We start from the raw sequence: 20,446 nt of genomic DNA, 5'->3' as shown, positions 1-20,446 counted from the left end.
AAAGAACGGTGGACAGGTAGAAAAACGTTCCCTACCGAAAAACGCAAACCCCCACAAAAGGGGTTTTTCACGGATGAAGAGAGCGTCCACAAGAAGAAAAGAAAGACTACCCCAAAAAGAACTGGATGGGCCACAAGGGGAAGCCAAAGAGTAACATCCTCTTTGGCTCTTCTAGTAGGAGGAAGGCTGGCTACCCTCTTACCTCAATGGCAGAAGATGACAGCGAATCAATTCATTCTAGACATCGCAAGGAATTCAATTGTCATCCTCCAGAGATTTTTATTAACAAAACTTCCCAGGGATCCCAAAAAAGCAAGGTCCTCTCCCGTTGTTGCTGGGGGAGATGGTAGACCAGAAAGTCCATTCTCTGGTACTGGAGTAATGAAAGGGTTTTACTTTCCAGAAAGTTTTGATTTAATATCAATCTAAAGTCCCTGAACCAAGCAATACAATACATACGCATTCCATATTCTCAGTCAAAAATATGCTTCAACCAGGAACTTTCATGGTGACCATGGATCTCATGCCTATCTCCACATTCCCATATGAGAAGAGTCCAAGAGATACCCGAGGTTGGCAGGGGAGATAGAGGGGAAGGAGTATCATTTCCAGAGCAGGGCTCTTCCTTTTGGGCTATCCTTGTCACCAAGGATATTTGCCAAAGTCCTAGCAGAAGCCCTGGCTGTCAGAGAGCCTTTTCTCAAAATTCACAATGATAGAATCGTCCTCCAAACAAATCCGGGATTTACACCAAAAGTGACGTCAACTTTTCATAAATCCCTTGATATAATACTACCTTCATTTTGTAGTTCACTGTCTAATAGCAAAGAGCAAGAACTAAGCCTTCTAGAAGTTAGAAGATGTCTGCTTGAGTACCTTGAAGTCACCATTGTGTTCAGAGCATCAGACACTCTAATCGTCCTGTACGCTGGCAAAAAAGGTAAACAATCGTCCAAGAAAAACGCTAGCCAGATGGATCAAGGCAGCTATACTGGAATGCTACGGAGTTATGGAGATAAGACCGCCAAAAGATCTAAGGGCTCATTCAACAAGGGCTTCAGCAGCCTTGTGGGCAGAGAAGGCAGGAGACACTCTGGAGCAAATTTGCAGGGCAGCAACTTGGTCAAGAGTCACGACCTTTGTTCAGCATTACAGGCTGGATCTGATATCCAGCCAGGACCAGGCTTTTGGTAGGAAAGTCCTCCAAGCCGTTGTCCCATCCTAGTCTGGTGAGTACTTGCTCATCCTCTTAAGGGCTGACCTGAAAGACAACTGGGGAAAAAGCAGAGTTAGTTCTTACTGTTAACTCAGTTTCCATTAGTCTTCCAGGCATCACAATCCCACCCTAATGTCTAACCTTGTGGGTTGTGTTGTTTTCTATGCCTTTCAGATTCCTGCCTTCGGTTCTCTCGGATGACTGACCAGCGACCTGAGGGACTGCCTTTTAAATAAATTAATGGCAATGTGTTTCCTGTGTGTGAGGAGGAGCTCCATCTCAAGGGCTGCCCTGGAAGACTACTGGAAACCGAGTTACTGGTAACAACTCTGCTCCACCCCCCCCCCCTCCCAATTCAGCCCAGAGGAGACGTTCGCTGTACTATGCAATGTTAGTACAGAAATCTCAACACAGAGCTATTGTGTTCTCACATGGGTAAAGTGGCATCCCCCCGTACCAGAACACAGCAGTCAGCGCTCGCAGCCATGTTGGAGCCCTCTCCTATTTTTCAATATGTGTGTGAGGTTTTCAATCGTGCCCGTTTCGCGAGCTTCTGTCAAACATTCTGGTGTACACACGGGCCAAATGCAGCCATGCGGTTTCTGTTCAACTGACCAATGTTTGGCCCGTGTATACCAGGCTTAAGGGTCGGATTACTATGGATAACTAGTAGAGGTAATTGCAGGCATGGAAAATTTCTTGCACTGTTCTCTTTGCAATATTTTAGGCCATGTTTGGTTCATTTTAGGTATGAGCTGTTGATGACAAGTCTATGAAGTTTCTACACAACTGTTGCTCAAGGACCTTGACATTTGATTTTCTGTACTTTCTATATGTAAATGTGACATGCCTAGATTCAGTATTGCACAACTTCTGACAAAAGTAACCCAAGGATTTCAAAAGCCTGAAAGCTGACATGAAAAAAGTGGTGAGCTGGACAATGGCTGCTGAACCCACAGATGTGAGATTAACCTTCTTGTCTGCCAGATTGTTCAATTGTCTGTAGCCATCTAGCATTTCATTTTCGACTTTAAGAAGTCCATGAAAGAGGAGACAATGGCAGATTTGATAAAAAGAGAAGTAAAACTTTATTTGTAGTGTATAAAAGTTGACAGATAAAAGCAACGTGACTAAAGAACAACAAATAGCAGCTGGTAGAAGGGAGTCCTTAACATCTCAACTATGAATAAAAACTGTTGCTAACCTTTTAAAAGTTCAGAATTACATTGAGCTAGAAATACTGATTGAAACGAGCAAATATGCATTAAAAAGGCAGAAAGAGTATGCCCCTCTGTGGAACTTACCCTCCCAGAATTCTGCAGCAACCATTGACTGACAAGGCATACTGGGAGTTTTAGTTCCACAAGGGTTGAAGAGCCAACTGCTCAATCCTACCTATGATATTGCATGTGTTCTCTAGCAACAATGTAACTTTTAAAAGGGTGTTTGAGTCATCAATGGGGTTGATATACATTGCTTTCAGTTGTTAGATTGTGTACCTATGACATTATCACTACAAGGGATGTCCCACATAGTACCTTAAAGGAATAAGTGAAGTAAGACAAAACCTAGATAAAAACATCTAAAACTGATAACTTAATAGCTTACATACATAAATACACAAAAGCATTCAAAAACAGCTCTACTGAAAGCAAAAGAAAAAAAAAAAAAAAAGTATCATAATTATAATGAATTTATAGGAAATGTATATGCAGCATTGAAACTAAGTTCACACCTGTGCAGCCGTGGTTTGCCCGGGCATGAGAGCCCATTCATTTGAATGGACTGCCGTACCACACGACATACAGGAAAGTCGTCCCCACGCTATTTTTCAAATCGCAGCCCGTGGGGGAACCGAGGTTCCCAGTGCAGGTGCCATTTCCAGCGTGGGTGGCGTGCCATTTGGATTAGTGGCACCACCCATGGTTCCCACATCTCTCTGTGCGAGCAGTTGCGGCTACCGATTTTTGTGTGGGTCCAGCAGTGGCACCACTGGCACAGCTGTGAACCTAGCCTTAGAGCGCAGCTGAGGATTCCTGTGCCCCTGAACCCAGAACGGGGACTTTTTTTTACAATTTATAGTTACAAACAACTCTCTACGAACCTCTGACCACACGGGCTGAATGTATCAACATTTTGTAAGAACTGGAGTCATGCTCCCATCCAATCAGGTTCATATTTCAGGTTTGAATTTGATGGCTGAAGAGGAGAAACTCCAGTTCCTAGTAAGACCACAATGATAAATCGTGTCTGAAAAAAAGTCAGGCTTTCTTGGGAAAGGTGATGTCAAGTCCAGAGAAGCTGTTTTTAGTTGCACCTCCCAGGAACCAGCTTGGGCATATAGAGTTCAAGTTTCACTTTTGAATAGAGTGCAAGAATTTCCAAGTCTCCATCCAGAGAAGGATGCAGAGCTCCCAAGTGTTTTCCCCTAGTACACAACACAGCGGGGTCCAAGACTTATCTACTTTAAAAAATGCTTACAGAACCTATAGGTGATGATGCAAAATTCAGTGAGGCAGTGCAAAGAGCAGCAACCAATAACCACCAAATCTGTCACATTAAAGGGACCCCATCAGAACAGTTGTTAGCTGTCACAGCTAAAGATATCCTCAGTGGTTTGAGCAGGTACTGCTCCATCACCCCAAGTGGTGTTAGACATCCAGAGCCTGATGATCAGCTCTAGAAACATCAGCTTCTCGCATTTTTGAAATGTCCATATGGGAGCCCCAAATGTAACAGGTAACCATGAAAAGTTCCCTCTAGAAAATTTCCAACAGATTGCTACTGGTGTTCACATCCTGTGCATGCTCACAGCTTTTAGAATGATACACATCACAGTAAAAAAGTAAACAAATGCCTAAAGATCACACATATGACACTACATCACAAACTATAAATAAAATAAATCTTAAAATATTTTTGAAAGGACATCAATGCCAATCGTTAGATCAACTGTATGTGGGTTGGTGACATCACATTTGAAGTGAAGTGGACAGCATGAAGGGGGGAGTGAGAAAGGACTGTGGATGACAGCGGGGAAAAAAAATAAAAATCCAGGAACCCACCAATCATGTTTCAAGATTCAAAACACGGAGTGTTTGGTATGGGCGCCTGCAGTCATACACAACCCATTATCAAAACTTAAAAAAAAAGGACAAATTCACATTGGATGTGTAGCTGCTAACAGCTCAGTAGCTGTAATAGAACACAGTGAAAGACATTAAGAAGAAGGTGGACGTGTCTTAAGAGAGGCCTTTGGCTCAACTAGTAAAGTGCATCAGTCACGCGAAAAATACACTTTCAAGTTCCCAAAAGTATCGGTTTGTCTTGCTTGTAGTGAGCCAAAACAGCCACTGGATGGCAGTCTCTCACTCTAGAGCTGACGCACCCCAGCAAAGCTGCAACAAGAGACAAAACTGACAACTGACTCGGGGGACTTTTTCAATGACAGATATCTGAATAGAAGAAACATACTTTTAGAACAAAATAATGAATTTAGAACTTTCAAAACGGACGTGTCCATACATCTTCATTAAAATATTTCCTCTGTATAAAAAAAGAAAATCTCTTATAAAACCATATTTTACGCTTCGTTGGAAAGATATTAAACAGTATTTATAAAAGGAAGTGGGCATTCTTTTTTTTTTTTATTCCTGTTGATTGGCTGAAGGGCAGTTTCCATGAGGCTGTGACATCATCGCCAATCAACAGTACATAAAGATGCTCATCCGTGTATTAAAAAGGTGGGGGATACAGTTACAAAGGAGGTGAAAAAAAATAGTGATGGTCTGTAGAGTGCAGGTGTGGGGAGAGGTGCAAGAACAGTACGGGATGGTTTCTGGGTTATATCTACATGGCATTAAAAAGGAGGCAGCGATAGATTAAAAGGCAGCTCCCCTTTTACTAAAGGGGAAATTCACTTTATAAAAAAAAACACATGCCAGGCTCCCTAGACAGGGCCCAAGGATGGCAGAAGAGTTCCCTTGTGTAAATGGGATACACTGGGCTTCCCACAGGGCCTGGCAATGGATAGCTTATTTGAAGCCTAGCTTCCTATTCGGAAATGTCCACAGTTCTAAGATGAGCGGATTCAGGAAAGGCTCTTGCGTGTCTCAGCATTGGCATATCTGGGCAGCAAGGAGGTGCGGGAGAGCTGGCTGCGTCTGGCGTTGGTGGCGAGCCGCTGTTGAGCCAGGAAGGATTGGGCGCCGCTGGGGACCTGAGTCCTGTCATCTGTGACTTTCTGCTGGAGTGCCATTCCCTGGAAAAAAAAAAAAAAAAAAAGAGAAGCTTCCATTAAAGTGTACCTGTACTAACTGCAGGGTTCATAATCTAAAAAACAGTAGATGCCTCTAGAGTGCAATAAAGCCCCCAAACCCGCTTGGTTTAGCAAATACCATCTTCAGCAAGGGAGGCATCAAATTGGCTCACCTTCTCCTGAGCCTTAAAGAGGAAGTAAACCCTGGTGTCTTTTACTTCCTCCTTATTTCCCTACAAAGGTAAAACATAAGGGGCTATTGGAAGCCTGCGATGTCTCCATTGTCCCCACTAGCAAGGAGCGGCCATCTTAGCCCCTCTACCTTCAGTGGTTGCAAACGCTGGCTCTGTGACTGGCCCGGAGTCTCACGGGAGCCGCCAGTCACGACATGACCCCTATTAGAAATTACATGATGCCCCAGCGGAGAGCCGCATTCCATGGGGACACTCATGCTCCCGTGTCCTGCGGCTTCGTCCATTGACACAGACAGCAGAACTCGGTCCTGCCCCAGGCATTACTGGATTTGATTGACAGCAGCGGGAGCCAATGGCTCCTGCTGCTATCAATCTATCCAATGAGAACTCGAGACACCGGCTGGGAGCTGCTGGGCTCATGCTTGTTCGCTGGAAAGATCAGGTTCAGGCAGTGCCAGCTTAAGAGCATTATAGGGCCTGGGCAATACAGTGCACTGGGGCCCTGTCTACACAATCACGCATAATTGCACAAAGTTTGCACATTTTCTCTCTCTTTCTCCTTTGCAGCTTTTTTCCTCTTCGTGCGCCACTCAAAACATTACATTTAATTTCCGCTCTAAAGGTTATTTTCACCAACGCGCAATAAAGTTTATTTTTCCTCACCTTTCTTAAACTTCCTCGAACTAGTGGCAACTCTAAGATTGATATATAAGGGGGACACATAAGATATTACAGTCAAAACTTGGAGGGGGGGGGGGGGGGGGCGCACACTAAAAACTTTCACCACTAATTCATACAGCTAAAATATATATATATATATATATATATATATATATATATAAAATGTACACACACTCTGGTGCTGCCTGGTGGGTATTAATGCTGGTGTGGGTACTGCGTGACAGGAAGCTGCAGCATGCGGCTGCAGTAGAGAGCAGAAGCTCCATTCTTCATAATGACAGCTGACTCAGACTGCCTGATCGTGAAGCAGTCTGTCTCTTTGAGGAAGGCAGGAGCCGCACAGCGCTGGCACAATGCGGCAGCAAACTTTGTGACATCTGAATGATGCTTGGCTGGGGTCGCTGGGCAGGTGGGGTCCCCTAGGCAAGTGGGACTCCTGGGCAAGTGGGACTCCTGGGCAACTGCCCAGCGTGCCCATGGGAAAAGATGGCCCTGGGTTCAGGTAAGTATAAGGGGGCTGCTGCACTACAAAAGGATATAATGCATTAATTAATGAAAAACCTTGAGACGTTACAACTCTTTAAAGGCTGTAGTCACACCTGAGGGTAGCGCCTTTGAGCATTTTTCCAGTGTGATTTTGCACGTTACTATACAGCATTTTTGAGCTTCAGCATTTTTTTTTTTATAGCCAATAGAGGAAAACTATTACCTGTTGCATCATTTGTTGCTAGGTATTCCAGCTTTTTTAGCTTTTCCATTTGCTTATATTTCTTTTATTATTCATTTATTTTTAAAGTAAGTAAGGGAGTTAGAGGTGAGGTTAGATTATGGTTAGGATTAGGGTTATTTATTTTTGTTAGGGTATTACTACTACATAAATAAATGTAAAATAAATACACAAATAAAAATCATTAATAAATAATAAAATTCAATAAATGAATACCAAGTAATATTATTAACCCCTAAGAAAAAAAAAAAAAGGAAAATTATAAAAACACCCTAACGCAAAAGAAGGTGTTTTTTTTTTGTTTGGGTGTTTATTATTATTATTATCATAATCATCAATTTAATATTTTTTAAGGTTAGGGGTTAATTATTATTTATGTATTATTACATATTACATTTATATTTTGCTTATTTATGATACTCAAATCTGCCCGATTTAAAACTACAAAAAAGAGCTCCAAAACTTTTTCAAGCTTCATGCGACTTGTAGTGAACAATCTCCATAGAGAAAAACCCTGGAGGTGTTTATGGGGCCTCATACTGCCCCCCCATAATAGCGTGCAACTTCACTGGCACAGGAGGCAGGTCTATGGTTGAAGATGATGTATACAAAGCACAGCTCCTCTAGACTGCAAGAGCTCTCTAGAGCAAGAGTGGGACTTGTGTAGTAAGAGGCAATATACGTTTACTTTTACAGCTTTAACCGTCCTATCAGTTCATCAGTGACATAATTGTATAAACTATAGAGGTTGCCACTAAGCCTGAGAAGGCCAGCGCTCCCCACCTGTGAATGGAGTTTGGGGGCTTCTACATACTCTTGCTGGAAACGAAAGGCTTTGAGTGTGCACACAATGACAACACCGCACACTTATTCACAAAATGAGACTTTCACCCACCATATTATACCAGGCACTTATTATAAGTTTTTCTTCTTGGTCTCGCTGGGATTTTGTCTTCTCAAAGTCATTCTGCAAGGTGAAAAAGGGGGGGGGGGGGGGTTTGGGGGGGAACAAACAAGCATAATCTTAAAATTGCGTTAAAAAAAAAAAAAGAAAAAAGAAAAAGGGGAAAACAAAGATCACTGACAGGAAACTTAAGTAAAACAGGAGAGGGCGCCAACATCAAATGTAGAGAGATTTTTAAAATGTAAATAAAGTAGTAAGTAAAATAAAGAGTAAAACGGGTCAATATGGACTCCCTGCAAGAGGAAAAAATTGCATGTCATCAGAGTTCAAGACTTCTGTGGAGCCATAAGGTAGTGTAGAGTTCGGTATTAAGAGGCCATCATAATGGGCTGCTCCAGTGTTGTTGTAGCAGGTGCTGACTGGAGCTGTCAACCCGAGGGATAACTACTACTCTGCAGGAGCAGCCCATTGCGATGGCCTCGTAATACCAACTTTGCACTACCCCTAGGGCTCCACAGAAGGCTTGACTCTGATGACATGCAATTATTTTCCTCATGCAGAGAGTGCATTTGAACCCTTTATACCGTTTTTTTTTTTTTCACCAAATCCTTTACACTTGATGGCGCTCTCTTTTTATTTTATTTTTACACATGTGCAATAGGTTACTCAAGACCTTTCCAGAGGAGGTGCAATCATCTGACCCCTTTTCTTCTAAGTGACATTATGGTTAGAATTATCAACATAGCGCCATAGTTGTTTTCTATCACTCATAGCAAAGGCAATTGTTTTTGGGACTGTATTCCAAGTTACTGGCATGATGTACTGTATATGCAGCCTTGTGTGAGAGAACAAACTACTCACTTGGGTGAAATATCCTTACCATGAACTACCCGATCTTAAAGTTGAACTTGAGCATTTCAACCCTGCCTCCAGTCTCCCCCTCCACCCTCATAAAACAGTCCCATCAGTGGTTTTTATTTAAAAAAATCCTATAGATACATTTTTCATAGTCTTTTAGCTGGTCCAGTGAAGTCAAGGCAGCTTTATGCCTATGTGAGGAAAACCCCCTGGAGGGGGGGCATGTAAAAGACAGACAGACTGGGCTCACAGGAAATGGGTAGAATGATGTGACTGTCATTCTGCCTGGAAAAAGGACTACTGCTGCTGCCAATTGAGGAGGCAAGTCAGGGATGGTGCTGGAGCATGGAAAGGATAAACGCATCTCCAGTATGAAAAAAAAAAAACTGGCAGTTTTTTTTAAACAAAAAGGTGGTCTCTCTAGCACCATCCCTCGCAGAAAAGCCGCTCTGCTGCTGGTCCTTTTTCAAGTTAAACAATGGCCAGCATTACCCTCTTAGGGTCAACCTGATCCTGCGGTACATTACAGCAGCAGCACTGGCATCATCATGTGCTTTGTTTAAAACTTTAAAGCGCAACTCCACTTTTGTTGAGATAAAAAAAAAAAAAAACACATTCCCCTCTCGGTGATCTATGTATATTGCAAAAATGTTCAACTTTATTGCAGATTCTTTTGCTATTCTGAAGAAACCACTGTTTGTTCCTCTGCGCTTTGTGGGTCTAATGTGGGTGGTTTCATAAATCAACCAGCTTTGCAGCTGCAGAGCACTGAGGAAAGCTACTGGGCCTGCATCCCATTAGATGTGTTCCTATTGGGAGTATCTCACCAAAAAAATAAATTTCTGTTGCATGGGATGCCTGAAATCTCACTTGCATCTTAGGCAGACTTCTGGGAAAATTGGTGAGCCAATCACACAAGCAGGAAATTATGTTTTTGGGGTGTGTTCAGTACACATTCTGTATACAGAACAACTCCAGGTAAACATATTGCATTGCATTTTGAGAAAATTACAGAGCTCCAGATTGAAAAGGAAAGGTAATTTTTAACGTTCAATTACAATTTGACTTGTATTCGCTTTCTTTATTTGCTATTTTTTTCCTCACAAAAGTGGAGTTACCTTTTAAGACTGCACCATTGTCGCCAAAGGTAGAAGACAAAGACAACCTTAGGAGGTCACATGGCCAGCTAACGTCAATAAAGGGGAATATGCTTAAACTTTACAATTTTCTGTCCATATACAAGGACTTCCCTCTTGCTCACCTCTAAATGCCGGATACGCGTCTGCTTCTCTTGCAGCTGGTTCTTTAAGGCCTGGATTTCAGGAGGGGTGTAATTCTGCGGTCTGGGCTCCAAAGTCTTAATAACCTGCACATGCAATAGATATCAGTAATGGTACTGCGGCCTGTAATGTATACCATTACAGGGTAATTGGACCATCCAATACTTTTGCTATATTGTGGAATAATTAATAGGTAAAAGGATCAATTAGCTAGCAGTAAAATTAAATGGAAATAGTTAAAAGCGCATTCTATTTTAGTTTTTTCCATGTGTGAGAAAAACCCAACCCACGCAGAAATGCAACTTTTAACTCTTCCCCCTGCTGTGTCTTGAGAGCCACACAGTCCTGCCAGGTCAACTTTCTAGCACAATAGTGTCATGTGAAGAGGTTTTTGCTTTAACCACTTCAGCTCCGGAAGGATTTTCCCCCTTAATGACCAGGCCTTTTTTTGCGATATGGCACTGCGTCGCTTTAACTGCTTTAACTGACAATTGCGCATTCATGCAACGTTGTACCCAAACAAAATGCATGTCCTTTTTTTTTTTTATTTAACAGAAACAACAACAAAAAAAAAAAAACAACATACATTGTGGTATTCTCACTACAGATGTGGAAAATATGTATGCGTTTGAGCTTATCTGTATTTTCACTGTTTGGATATTTATTTTGAAAATTATTTTAGCTTCGCAGATATTGGAAATCTTGGAAATATCTAGTTTTTATTGTGTCACATTTCTACCGTTGTTGGATTTTATTGAATGACAAAAACTCACTCAAGCTCTACTACATAATTGTAGAATGATGAGCTGAATAATGGTGCTCAGGCTTGTGTCCCATAAACCGCAAAGTAGCAAAAAATGGCAGCAACGCGATTGCTTCTTAAATCTTTATTGAGCACTAACAGCGGTGCGACATCTAAAAACGCTAACATGTTTCGGCTGGAGCCTAATCTTTAGTGAGCACCAACAGCAGTGCGACATCTAAAATGCTAACATGTTTCGGCCAGAGCCTTACTCATGAGGAAGGCTCCGGCCGAAACATGTCAGTGTTTTAGATGTGGCACTGCTGTTAGTGCTCAATAAAGATTTAAGAAGCAATCGAGTTGCCGGCATTTTTTGCCATTTTGAGGTTTATGGGACAAAAACAAGTCAGAGCACCATTATTCAGCTCATCATTCTACAATTATGCGGTAGAGCTTGGCTGAGTTTTTGTCTACACAACCTCAGCTATAGGACTAAAAACAGGACTGAGTGAGAATTGTAATATTGTTCATGACACAGGTGTGATATAGGGCCATGGCTTAGCTCAAATATTATGCAACACATTTATATGAGATTAGCCAAGGTTTTAAATGTTTAGCCGGATTTATCGCCACTACAGCAAGCAGAAGTTTTGTGTCTCATATTCAAAGCCTGGATCGGACACATGGCCCTGTTATATAGAAGTCTGCAAGTGTCTAAAGGAGAACCTGTTGTCCATAGCCACCCTAATTTCATGTCTCTAGTACAGTGAGGGAAAATAAAAAAATGGCTGAATCTAATTGGTTATACTTTAAAAGTTCACCTTTTAAAACAAATAGATAAACGCACTTTTTGTAGGTTAAAAAATGTGTACTTATTATAATTTTTTTTACTGGAGCCTGAAGAGCATTGCACATGCGATCAGTAGATCATGTGTGCAATGTCAGGTTTTTGCACAGTCCTACTCTAGCTTTGTGCCCGTATCGCCGTACGGGCTTGCAGAAGAAGACTGAATGAACTACGAGCATGCTGAGCAGCCCATTCAAACTACAAGCACGTCTGCCATGATGGCAGATGGCAACTTTTCGTTTTTTCATTCATATGAATCTGTGAATGAATGATGCAGCTGTGTGGGTGGAGCTGCACACAGCCGTGCGGTTTTCAAAAAGGGACAGTGGGTGTGGGGCGAGAATCCCCCACCCGCTGTCACAGAGTGGGGAGCGCTGGTGGTGGGAGTTGGGTGCATAGGAGGATGTTACACTCTAAATATGGGTGTAACATGCTCCTAAAGGTGATCTTATCCTTTACGTAAACAAAACGGACTCACAGATTTACTCACCGTACGGGCTTTCTCCACATATCTCTTGTACCTCTCCTCCATGGCGCGCATATCTTCTTCCTTCTGCCGCAGGATCTGCTGTAACTCGTCCACTTTCTTGGACACTAAAGGAACAGCCAGGATTACAAGTCACACTAATTACATCCTTAAAATGGTTACTGAGTGATAAACTGAATTAAAGAGGAACCTCAGGCAGACAGCCAAATACCCCATCAGCATGGAGTTTGCATGTCCTCCTTGTGCTTGCATAGGTTTCCGCCAGGTACTCTAGTTTCCTCCCACACTTCAAATACTGTACATGCTCTTAGGTTAATTGGTTTCTGTGTACATTGGCTCTAGTATGAGTATGTGTGATAAGGACCTTAGATTGCAAGTTGTTTGAGGGAAGGTACTGAAGTGAATGTACAGTATGTAAAGCGCTGCATAAATGGTCAGTGCTATTTAAAGGTCTGTAATAAATTAGTATTATTTACTGCTTCACTCCCAAAGTATCTATAATCTTGTCCAGCCGTTTTTGTGATTAACACACCTCTGCCAGTCACAATGACCAATCTGCTAATTCCTTGTTTACGACAAATCTTTCCTGGGTCACTTCTCTGCTTATAGGTCAAAGGTGACAATGCTGATTAATTTACACACGGTATGATTAGGCAAGAGATGGAGAAGGGATAAGAAGACTCATAGCTGCACCAGGAAATTCATGTCACCTGTCTGGCTGCGTGTTGTTCAAGAGGTGGGTTAATTCACAAGACCAGAATGAAATGTAATGCCTACTTACTGTTCAGGTCAGCTTTGGGTTCCAAGGTCTCTATGTACTCTCTCTTCTTCTGAAGCTCAGAGTGCGCATCATGCAGCTTGTCCCTGAGAGAAAAAAAAAAAAAAAAAAAAAAAAAAAGGAGGTTTGTTTACTAAGAACTGTGTTTTAAATTCTTGCACCCCTCTCCTTTACCAGTATGTACAGAAGCTGCATAATATATATACACACACACACACACACACACACACACACACACACATATATATATATATATACACACACACACCTCTATATGAACTATTCAGCTACAACCTGGGGTGTATAATCATTGGACAAACCACCAGGTACACCATCTTACCTCTCGCACAGTACATAGAAGGTGAAGCCAGGCTGCCAATCAGAAGCCACAAGTAAGGCACCTCCACCTCCTATATTGAGACTGCCTATGCTGCACGTTTTACAGAAAGGAGGAAGTGTTTATAAATGCCATTAGGGGTTACATGGGTTTTCTTATAAGGTGACCACTGTGATTGGAGGTACATGACTGAGTTCACAATCAGCACAACACAATGAACCCAGCTAAATGCATATGTAGCCTCACAGAATATAACACTCCATAGCTGAATGTGACGTGTTCAGGGGTCCTAGAGTTTTCAGCATATTGGTTAGTACAGGGGCAGCAAGGACTACATGAAAAACTGGTCCAGCAGCTTCCAATAGCAGGCTCTAAACACATTCTCAATATAACCCCAGGACCAACCATTTGTCCAGATTCCCTATCAAACCCAGGATGAAGGGCACCTCAATAGAAACCCTTAAAACGTGTTGGCAGTTTTTTTTTTTTTTTATGTGGAAGTAAACTCTAAACATTTTCAGGCAAGGAAACGGCCATCCTGGCTTCCGTTTAATCAACTGCCATGATGCTGCACATGTGATCAGTTATGACACCAGCCATTGAATGGTTTGACAGTTTGGTTGAGAGCACAACCAATGTGATGGTTACATTCCCAGCACATACAACCGCTAAATTGATGGGTTTACTTCTGCTTCAACCAAAAAAAAATAAAAAAATATGACGCATAAAGAATCACCAAAAACCAAGATGTACCGGCGCTTAACCTACCCCCTTTTATGCTTCAGGGTCCGCGGCACCGGGGGTGGGTGTAGTAGTGAGTGGGAGGCGCAAATCCCCTAAGTTTTATACAGCATAAAGAATCACGTCTGGACTGTCATTCCCAGATGGTTATCCTGAAAGTTCTGCCAAAGTTCCTCATTCATTAGCGTCACCTCAGTATAAAATTTACCTAGCTAGACTGGAACAATTATGTATGCGGCTTGGAGACCAGTGCTCCACCAGTCCACTCTCCTAATGAAGTATGCAACTGACCCTCGCAAGAGCCGTACTGACAAGAGGTTTACACTTACAGATGTTCTTCCAGCTTCCTTTTCAGGTGTGAAGACTGGAAAAGAAAAAGCACACGTCAGAGTTACATATGTGACTTGCACATTAGAATCACACAAGCGGTACTTACATCTTCAGCACGACTGCCCTGTTCCTGCAGCTGTCTCTGGAGATCCTCTACCTGAGCCCGCAGCTCTTGGATCTGCTGTTGATTCAGTCTGAAAGAAGATCAAAGTTAGAATAAATGCAGTGGGAGAAACAGGGCCAACATGGCTTACATCCCAAGAATTCCAGGTTCCTGGCTGACTTTGGCTTCAATCATTTCGGAGTCACTGACCCAAAATATGCATGAATAGGAAGTCAGAAATCCGCATGTTTGAGCACAAAAAGAAACCATGTGCAGCAAACTGGTGACATCATCTCAGCTTAGGCAGTCACTAAGTGGATCTGAACAGCAGCTTTCTGATGACAAAAGGTACAGCTTTTGGAAAAGATATACTACCCACTGTATTTTGTGACACATCAGAATTTATTCATGCAGACTTGCAAAATCTGGACTAATAGCACCACTTTAAAATACATCTGTCATGACACTTAGATGTAGCACCCTCCTAGTTCGGTTGTTAGGCAAATTTCGTGTTTTGAGCTTCTGCTGTAATCACAGCAGCAGTAATTGTTTGACGTAGCCTATTCCCCACCTGAATATTTAATAGGGCCAAACTAATCCCTGTGCACCCAGATGGTTTCTGAGCTACTGTTAAACAGGCTGGAACCCTGGGATGATTGTCTTTTTTCCCCCCCTCTGTTGGGATGGGTCCATGTGTTCAAGGAAAGGGACCATTGCTCATCTTTGGAACCCTTCTTCTTGAACTGGAAGCTAGACTGCTTTGCGGGAGGTCTCATCTCTGGACTGACCATTACCCACGATCTTTGAGTAGAGCCAACCCACTGTGTTGCAGAATCTGGTGGTACCTGAGCTGTAAGAAGCTAGAGCATTTCAGTCTATTTCTGCTAAACTTGTCCAGCAATTCTCCTGGTTTTCAGCTAGCAGCAGATACAGTATTGCTGCTGCTTACAGAATGAGAAGAGTCCTCTGCCATTTAAGTATCAAGTGATTTGGAGTATTTCATCTCACATCGTCCCTCCAAATTACCAGTTAGTTACTTAGCAATAAACTTCAAAAAGACACCCCTAGACTGTTTGTTGAGCCCGAGTGGATGAGATACTGCCTTGATGAGTGCCTGCATGCGCTGATTAAAGAAAGAACCTGTGCACACCTACCAGCGGCTCCTATGGGGTAGCTCTAAAAGTATTCATAAAATGTACGACATTTGTTTCTTTCCCTTACCGGTTTTCACTCTCTTGACGGTTACGGCCCCGATTTGATTCCTCCAGCAGATTCTGCAGCTCAGTGAGGCGCTCCTGGTACGAGGCCTCTTGAATACACAGCATCTTATTCTCCTGCTGCAGCCGAATCACTGTCTCCCTGGAAGATATACAGGTTTTAGTAGAATACATGACATAGAGGGCTGTATATACCATATGGCATTCAAGGTCCAATGCCTGGGGCTGCAGGATTAAAGCTGAGCTGTCCGCACTAAAAACGTTACCCTCCCTAGCTAAATTTTCCAATACATTTAAAAATAAATACATACTTGAATCCGTGGTCATGTGACATGTTGGGTACCACATCTATTCTGGGCTGCAGAGTGGGTGGGTGCATCCTCAGGATGCCACATTGCTGCCTTGAGATATGGGCACTTTCCAGTGGTTGTCCTTCGGTGAAGTCCTCACAGGTTCTGAAGACTCCAGCGGTGGTGTGATAGCAGTAAGTACAGGCTCACACTGCAGCGGTAAATCATCAGTTTTCACTCTTGGGAATGGCCCCTTCAAGGGTCATGTGAGCGTATTCAGGTGAGCGACAAAGGGCTTTAATCATTTTGATGCTCTGTTCATCAAAAATTCTAAACGAGTTACGCTTTCCAAATTAGGTTTCCATCTTCTGTCTACTTTTAGACATCTGTAGAGCTTTACCACATTTACAAAGCTTATGAGCCATGTTTATTTGTAACACTGAGGGATTGATTTAATAAAGGCAAACAGACTATGCACATTGCAAATGCAGTTGTGCACTGCAAGTCTATTTGCCTTTATTAAATCAATCTCTCAGTGTTACAAATAAACATGGCTGCTTCTACTCTTCCCCATCAGAGAACATCACAGACAGACATCGCTGGACAGACTTACTTTACTTCTGCAGGCAGGATCTCTGCTGCCAAATTCTCCATAGGAGGAGATGGACCAGAAAGAAGAACATCTGCAATAGAGCAAGAAAGATTATACACTGATTGGCCACAGCTGAAAAGGAATCACCCATACAGCATATACACTTACACTATATTGCGACGCCTGCTTTTACATCAACTTTAATGTCACCCCAGTCTTAGTACATAGGGTTCAATATTGAGTTGGCCCACCTTTTGCAGCTATACCAGCTTCAACTCTTCTGGAAAGGCTGTCCACAAGGTTTAGGAGTGTGTCTATGAGAATGTTTGACCATTCTTCCAGAAGTGCATTTGTAAGGTTGGGCACTGATGTTGGACAAGGCGGCCTGGCTCACAGTCTCCGCTCTAATTCATCCCAAAAGTGTTCTATCGGGTTGAGGTCACGACTCTGTGCAGGCCAGTCAAGTTCCTCCTCCTCAAACTCGCTCATCCCTGTCTTTATGGACCTTGCTTTGTGCACTGGTCCAAATCATTTGGTGAAGGGGGGATTATGGTGTGGTGGTTGTTTTTCAGGAGTTGGGCTTGGCCCCTTAGTTCCAGTGAAGGGAACTCTTAAGGTGTCAGCATACCAAGACATTTTGGACAATTTCATGCTCTCAACTTTGTGGGAACAGTTTGGGGATGGCCCCTTCCTGTTCCATTGTGACTGCACACCAGTGCACAAAGCAAGGTCCATAAAGACATTGATGAGCGAGTTTGGGGGTGGGTGAACTTGACTTGTATGCATACTTTTGACAATAGTGCAAATGAGATTTGGTCAAAGTAGGTAAAGTGGTGTTCACATAGAAGGACGCATATTATTGGGCAAACACAGGTGCATTACATCTGAATTTGAGATCAGTTTCAAATGTGCTTTTTAAATTTAGAAAAACATTAACAGGTGTGTTTAAACTGAAGTTGCCTATACAGGGCAAAGCAACAGCATCACTTTAATGCTGCCCTCCAGACAAAATCTACTACTTGTATACTATATACCTTCCTTTCACGCCCCCACTGCTCTGTTCAGCCATGGGCACAACAGAAAGGTGCTGTAGCACAGCTTTGCTTTAAGCCTCGAATTAGAACAGACCTTAACAAAATTATGAAGGTAAAGAGTTCCAATTTCAATGGCTGTATCCTTGCTCTAAATCAGTGACCCAACAAATGGTGAACAATGCTGACAATCAACATGACAGCCATAACATTTTCAGACTGAGGTCAGCAATGGAGGTCTTGAAATTTCCCTCACAAGTTAATTTTAACTCTAAGGAATGAAAAAATATCTGCTAAAATAACTTTGTCTCAGCCACCTCCTGGCCACTTACCTCCCTGTACAAGACACGTCTGCTGGAGGTGGGAACAGCGCAGCTCTTCATTGGTTTCCCGGAGAGAATCCCGCTCCATAAGCAGCCGCTAAATAAGTACAGGTTAATGCAAGATATAAAAAGGACTCCAAATACTATACACCTGGCAAATACCTAGCTAAGGATAAGTCCAATAACCCTGCTACAACAAACATGCTAGATCAAAACCACTCCCCCCCCCCCCCATCCAAGCAAAAAAAAAAAAAAAAAAAGCCTGAATCATGAACAAGATAAAAGTGGCAATACTACCGATTTGTTGTGCAAGAACTACTAAAAAAGAAGCTGGGTGCTGTGGTTCTTTCCCACAGTCCACAATATCACTACTGTGTCTGGTACTTATGCTGCGAATGGTGGGAGATAAGACAACACGTCATCCAACACACTTGGTAGAGTCAGTCAGCAACTGTGCTTGTATCGTTGTAAGATAACAAAGAATGGATTCACTGCTTGCCAGAGAGTATTTGACATGTTCATTTAGCCCCGGTTCACACTGCCCCGACTTCTCATCCGACTTGAGAATTCAAAGTGGTATGACAAGTCGCGCCCAATTAACGGCAATGGAATTGTTTCTAATCGGTGCGACTCAAGTGGCTCCAACTTAGAGAAAGGTTTCTGAACTACTTTGCCGCCACTTCAACATGACTTGCATTGACTTCTGTTAAAGAAGTCTTATGCAAGCCAGGATGGAGTCAAGCAAGGATGTGAGATTTGAAGTGTGAACAAGGGCTTACAGGAGACTGTTGGCTGCATTTGGTGATTTTAGCAACAGGGGACTACATGTGTGATGCTCATACGGTATGATTGAGCATCAGTGAGCAGCTGTCATTGTATGGTGGTACCCAAGCTCACCTCTTTCTCCTTCTGTAGAGCTTCATACTTCTCCTTAAGAGTCTGGAACTCAAACTGCCATTTCTCAGCACGTAAAGATTCTGAGGAGTGCTTCTTGTGCAGTTCCTGGATCTGCAGTGTTTGAAAATGAAAGTATAACAGCAGAATGGGGTAAACAAGTAAACAGATGCAAGCAGTAAGATGTATAAGTGAACCTATTTGCCATTTTAAACTCTCTACTTTAAAAGCAGAACTTTACCCATAACAACTTGATAAAACATAATGTTCTTTAGCAAGGAACATACATTCCACATTAAAATGGACGCTAGCAAAATGTGTGCTGTAAATTCCCTCCAGCCGCCAGCTCCGGTTTCTTCTTGCCGGAGGCTGCCATTTTGCTGAAGCCCAGAGCCCCTGAACAGCAGTAAATCATCAAGCAGAACTAGACACATGAAATTAACAGTTTCAAAAATCAGATCCATTCCTGGAATTGCTAACATTTGCTTGTGTCCTCAACCAAACTGTCAAACCATCAAATGGCTGGCGTCATAACTGATCACATGGGCAGCACCATGGCAGTTGCAGATCAAACAGAAGCAGCTGAGAGCAACTGAGCAAAAGGGGCCAGCCTGAAGTAATCTAGCAGGACTTAATTTTCTGACTAAAGTTCCACTTTATGTCCTTAACCACCATCAAATCACAGCGGGACGATGCAGCTCTTGTTCTGGGTGGACGTCATCTGACGGTGCACCTGAACAGCCACTCCTGCCAAGACACGGCATGACCCCAATCCCTGTAAAGAGCTGCTAACATGGCTCTTTAATCATGCGATTGGCTGTGTCCAGGAAGTGCCAGTAATCTGCTCTCCTCACCTCACACTGAGAGCGTGTGGCGAGGAGAGCCGATCAACGGCATTTCCTCGCAGGGGACAGTGAGAGATGTAATCAGGGCACTGATTACATTAGAGCGCCACCAGTGCCAGAAATCAATGCCTACCACAGACAGAAATCAGTGCCCATTAGTGATGCCAGTCAGTGCTGGCTTATAGCGTCGCCCATCAGTGCCCACCAGTGCCACCTATCCGTGCCCATAAGTGCAGAATATTAGTGCCTCCTAATCAGTGCAGCTCATCAGTGCACATCATTGAAGGAGAAAAAATTACTTGTTTACAAAATTTACTAACAAACTAAGGCCCCTTTCACACATGCGGACGATATGTCCGTATTTCATCCATCCGTTTGCGGATGAAATACGGGCATACATTCATCCCTATGGGATAGCGGGTGTCTGCAGATGAACATCCGCAGACACCCGATTTCGTCCGCCTCCGCTATTGTCCGATTCGGCAGACGGAGGAAAATCCTATTTTTCTATCCGTCTGCAGAGCGGATCGGATGAACATGGACAGACGGTCCGTGCGCATCCGATCCCCATAGAGGAGAGCTGACAGGGCGGTCCCCGCACAGTGTGCGGAGACTGCCCTGTCCGCAGCCAGCTCAGCGGGGACAACGGAGCGATCCCCGCTGAGCGAGCGGATCATCACGGGACGGATCATTACTGAACCGTCCCGTGTGAAAGGGGCCTAAGAAAAACAATTTTTCTCAAAATGTTCGTGTTTTTTTTTTAGGAAAAAA

At 43.0% G+C, this 20,446-nt stretch overlaps 1 protein-coding gene across 2 annotated transcripts in view; it reads right to left on the bottom strand.

Moving 5' to 3' along the window:
* Nucleotides 1-2,280: 2,280 nt before the first annotated feature.
* The window catches only part of HOOK2 (hook microtubule tethering protein 2), a 74,032-nt gene continuing 55,866 nt past the window's right edge, over nucleotides 2,281-20,446 (bottom strand). The window contains exons 12-22 of one of the 2 annotated variants that reach the window (XM_077470396.1): nucleotides 18,834-18,944; nucleotides 17,946-18,033; nucleotides 16,604-16,673; nucleotides 15,705-15,842; nucleotides 14,487-14,574; nucleotides 14,380-14,414; nucleotides 12,976-13,058; nucleotides 12,198-12,301; nucleotides 10,100-10,204; nucleotides 7,972-8,043; nucleotides 2,281-5,477 (exon numbers count right to left, since the gene is read on the bottom strand). In XM_077470396.1, coding sequence (XP_077326522.1) covers nucleotides 5,307-5,477; nucleotides 7,972-8,043; nucleotides 10,100-10,204; nucleotides 12,198-12,301; nucleotides 12,976-13,058; nucleotides 14,380-14,414; nucleotides 14,487-14,574; nucleotides 15,705-15,842; nucleotides 16,604-16,673; nucleotides 17,946-18,033; nucleotides 18,834-18,944 — 1,065 coding nt within the window. In that variant the 3' untranslated portion in view covers nucleotides 2,281-5,306. The remainder of the gene's footprint in view (nucleotides 5,478-7,971; nucleotides 8,044-10,099; nucleotides 10,205-12,197; nucleotides 12,302-12,975; nucleotides 13,059-14,379; nucleotides 14,415-14,486; nucleotides 14,575-15,704; nucleotides 15,843-16,603; nucleotides 16,674-17,945; nucleotides 18,034-18,833; nucleotides 18,945-20,446) is intronic. The other variant, XM_077470397.1, reaches the window with a different exon arrangement.

The sequence above is a fragment of the Lithobates pipiens genome, unplaced genomic scaffold (genome assembly GCF_037356315.1).
Source record: "Lithobates pipiens isolate NorthernLeopardFrog02 unplaced genomic scaffold, aLitPip1_a1.2 Scaffold_8, whole genome shotgun sequence".
In the NCBI taxonomy this organism is placed as follows: Eukaryota; Metazoa; Chordata; class Amphibia; order Anura; family Ranidae; genus Lithobates; species Lithobates pipiens.
The sequence above is the reverse complement of the archived record's forward strand: the minus strand, read 5'-3'. Positions and strand labels throughout refer to the sequence as shown.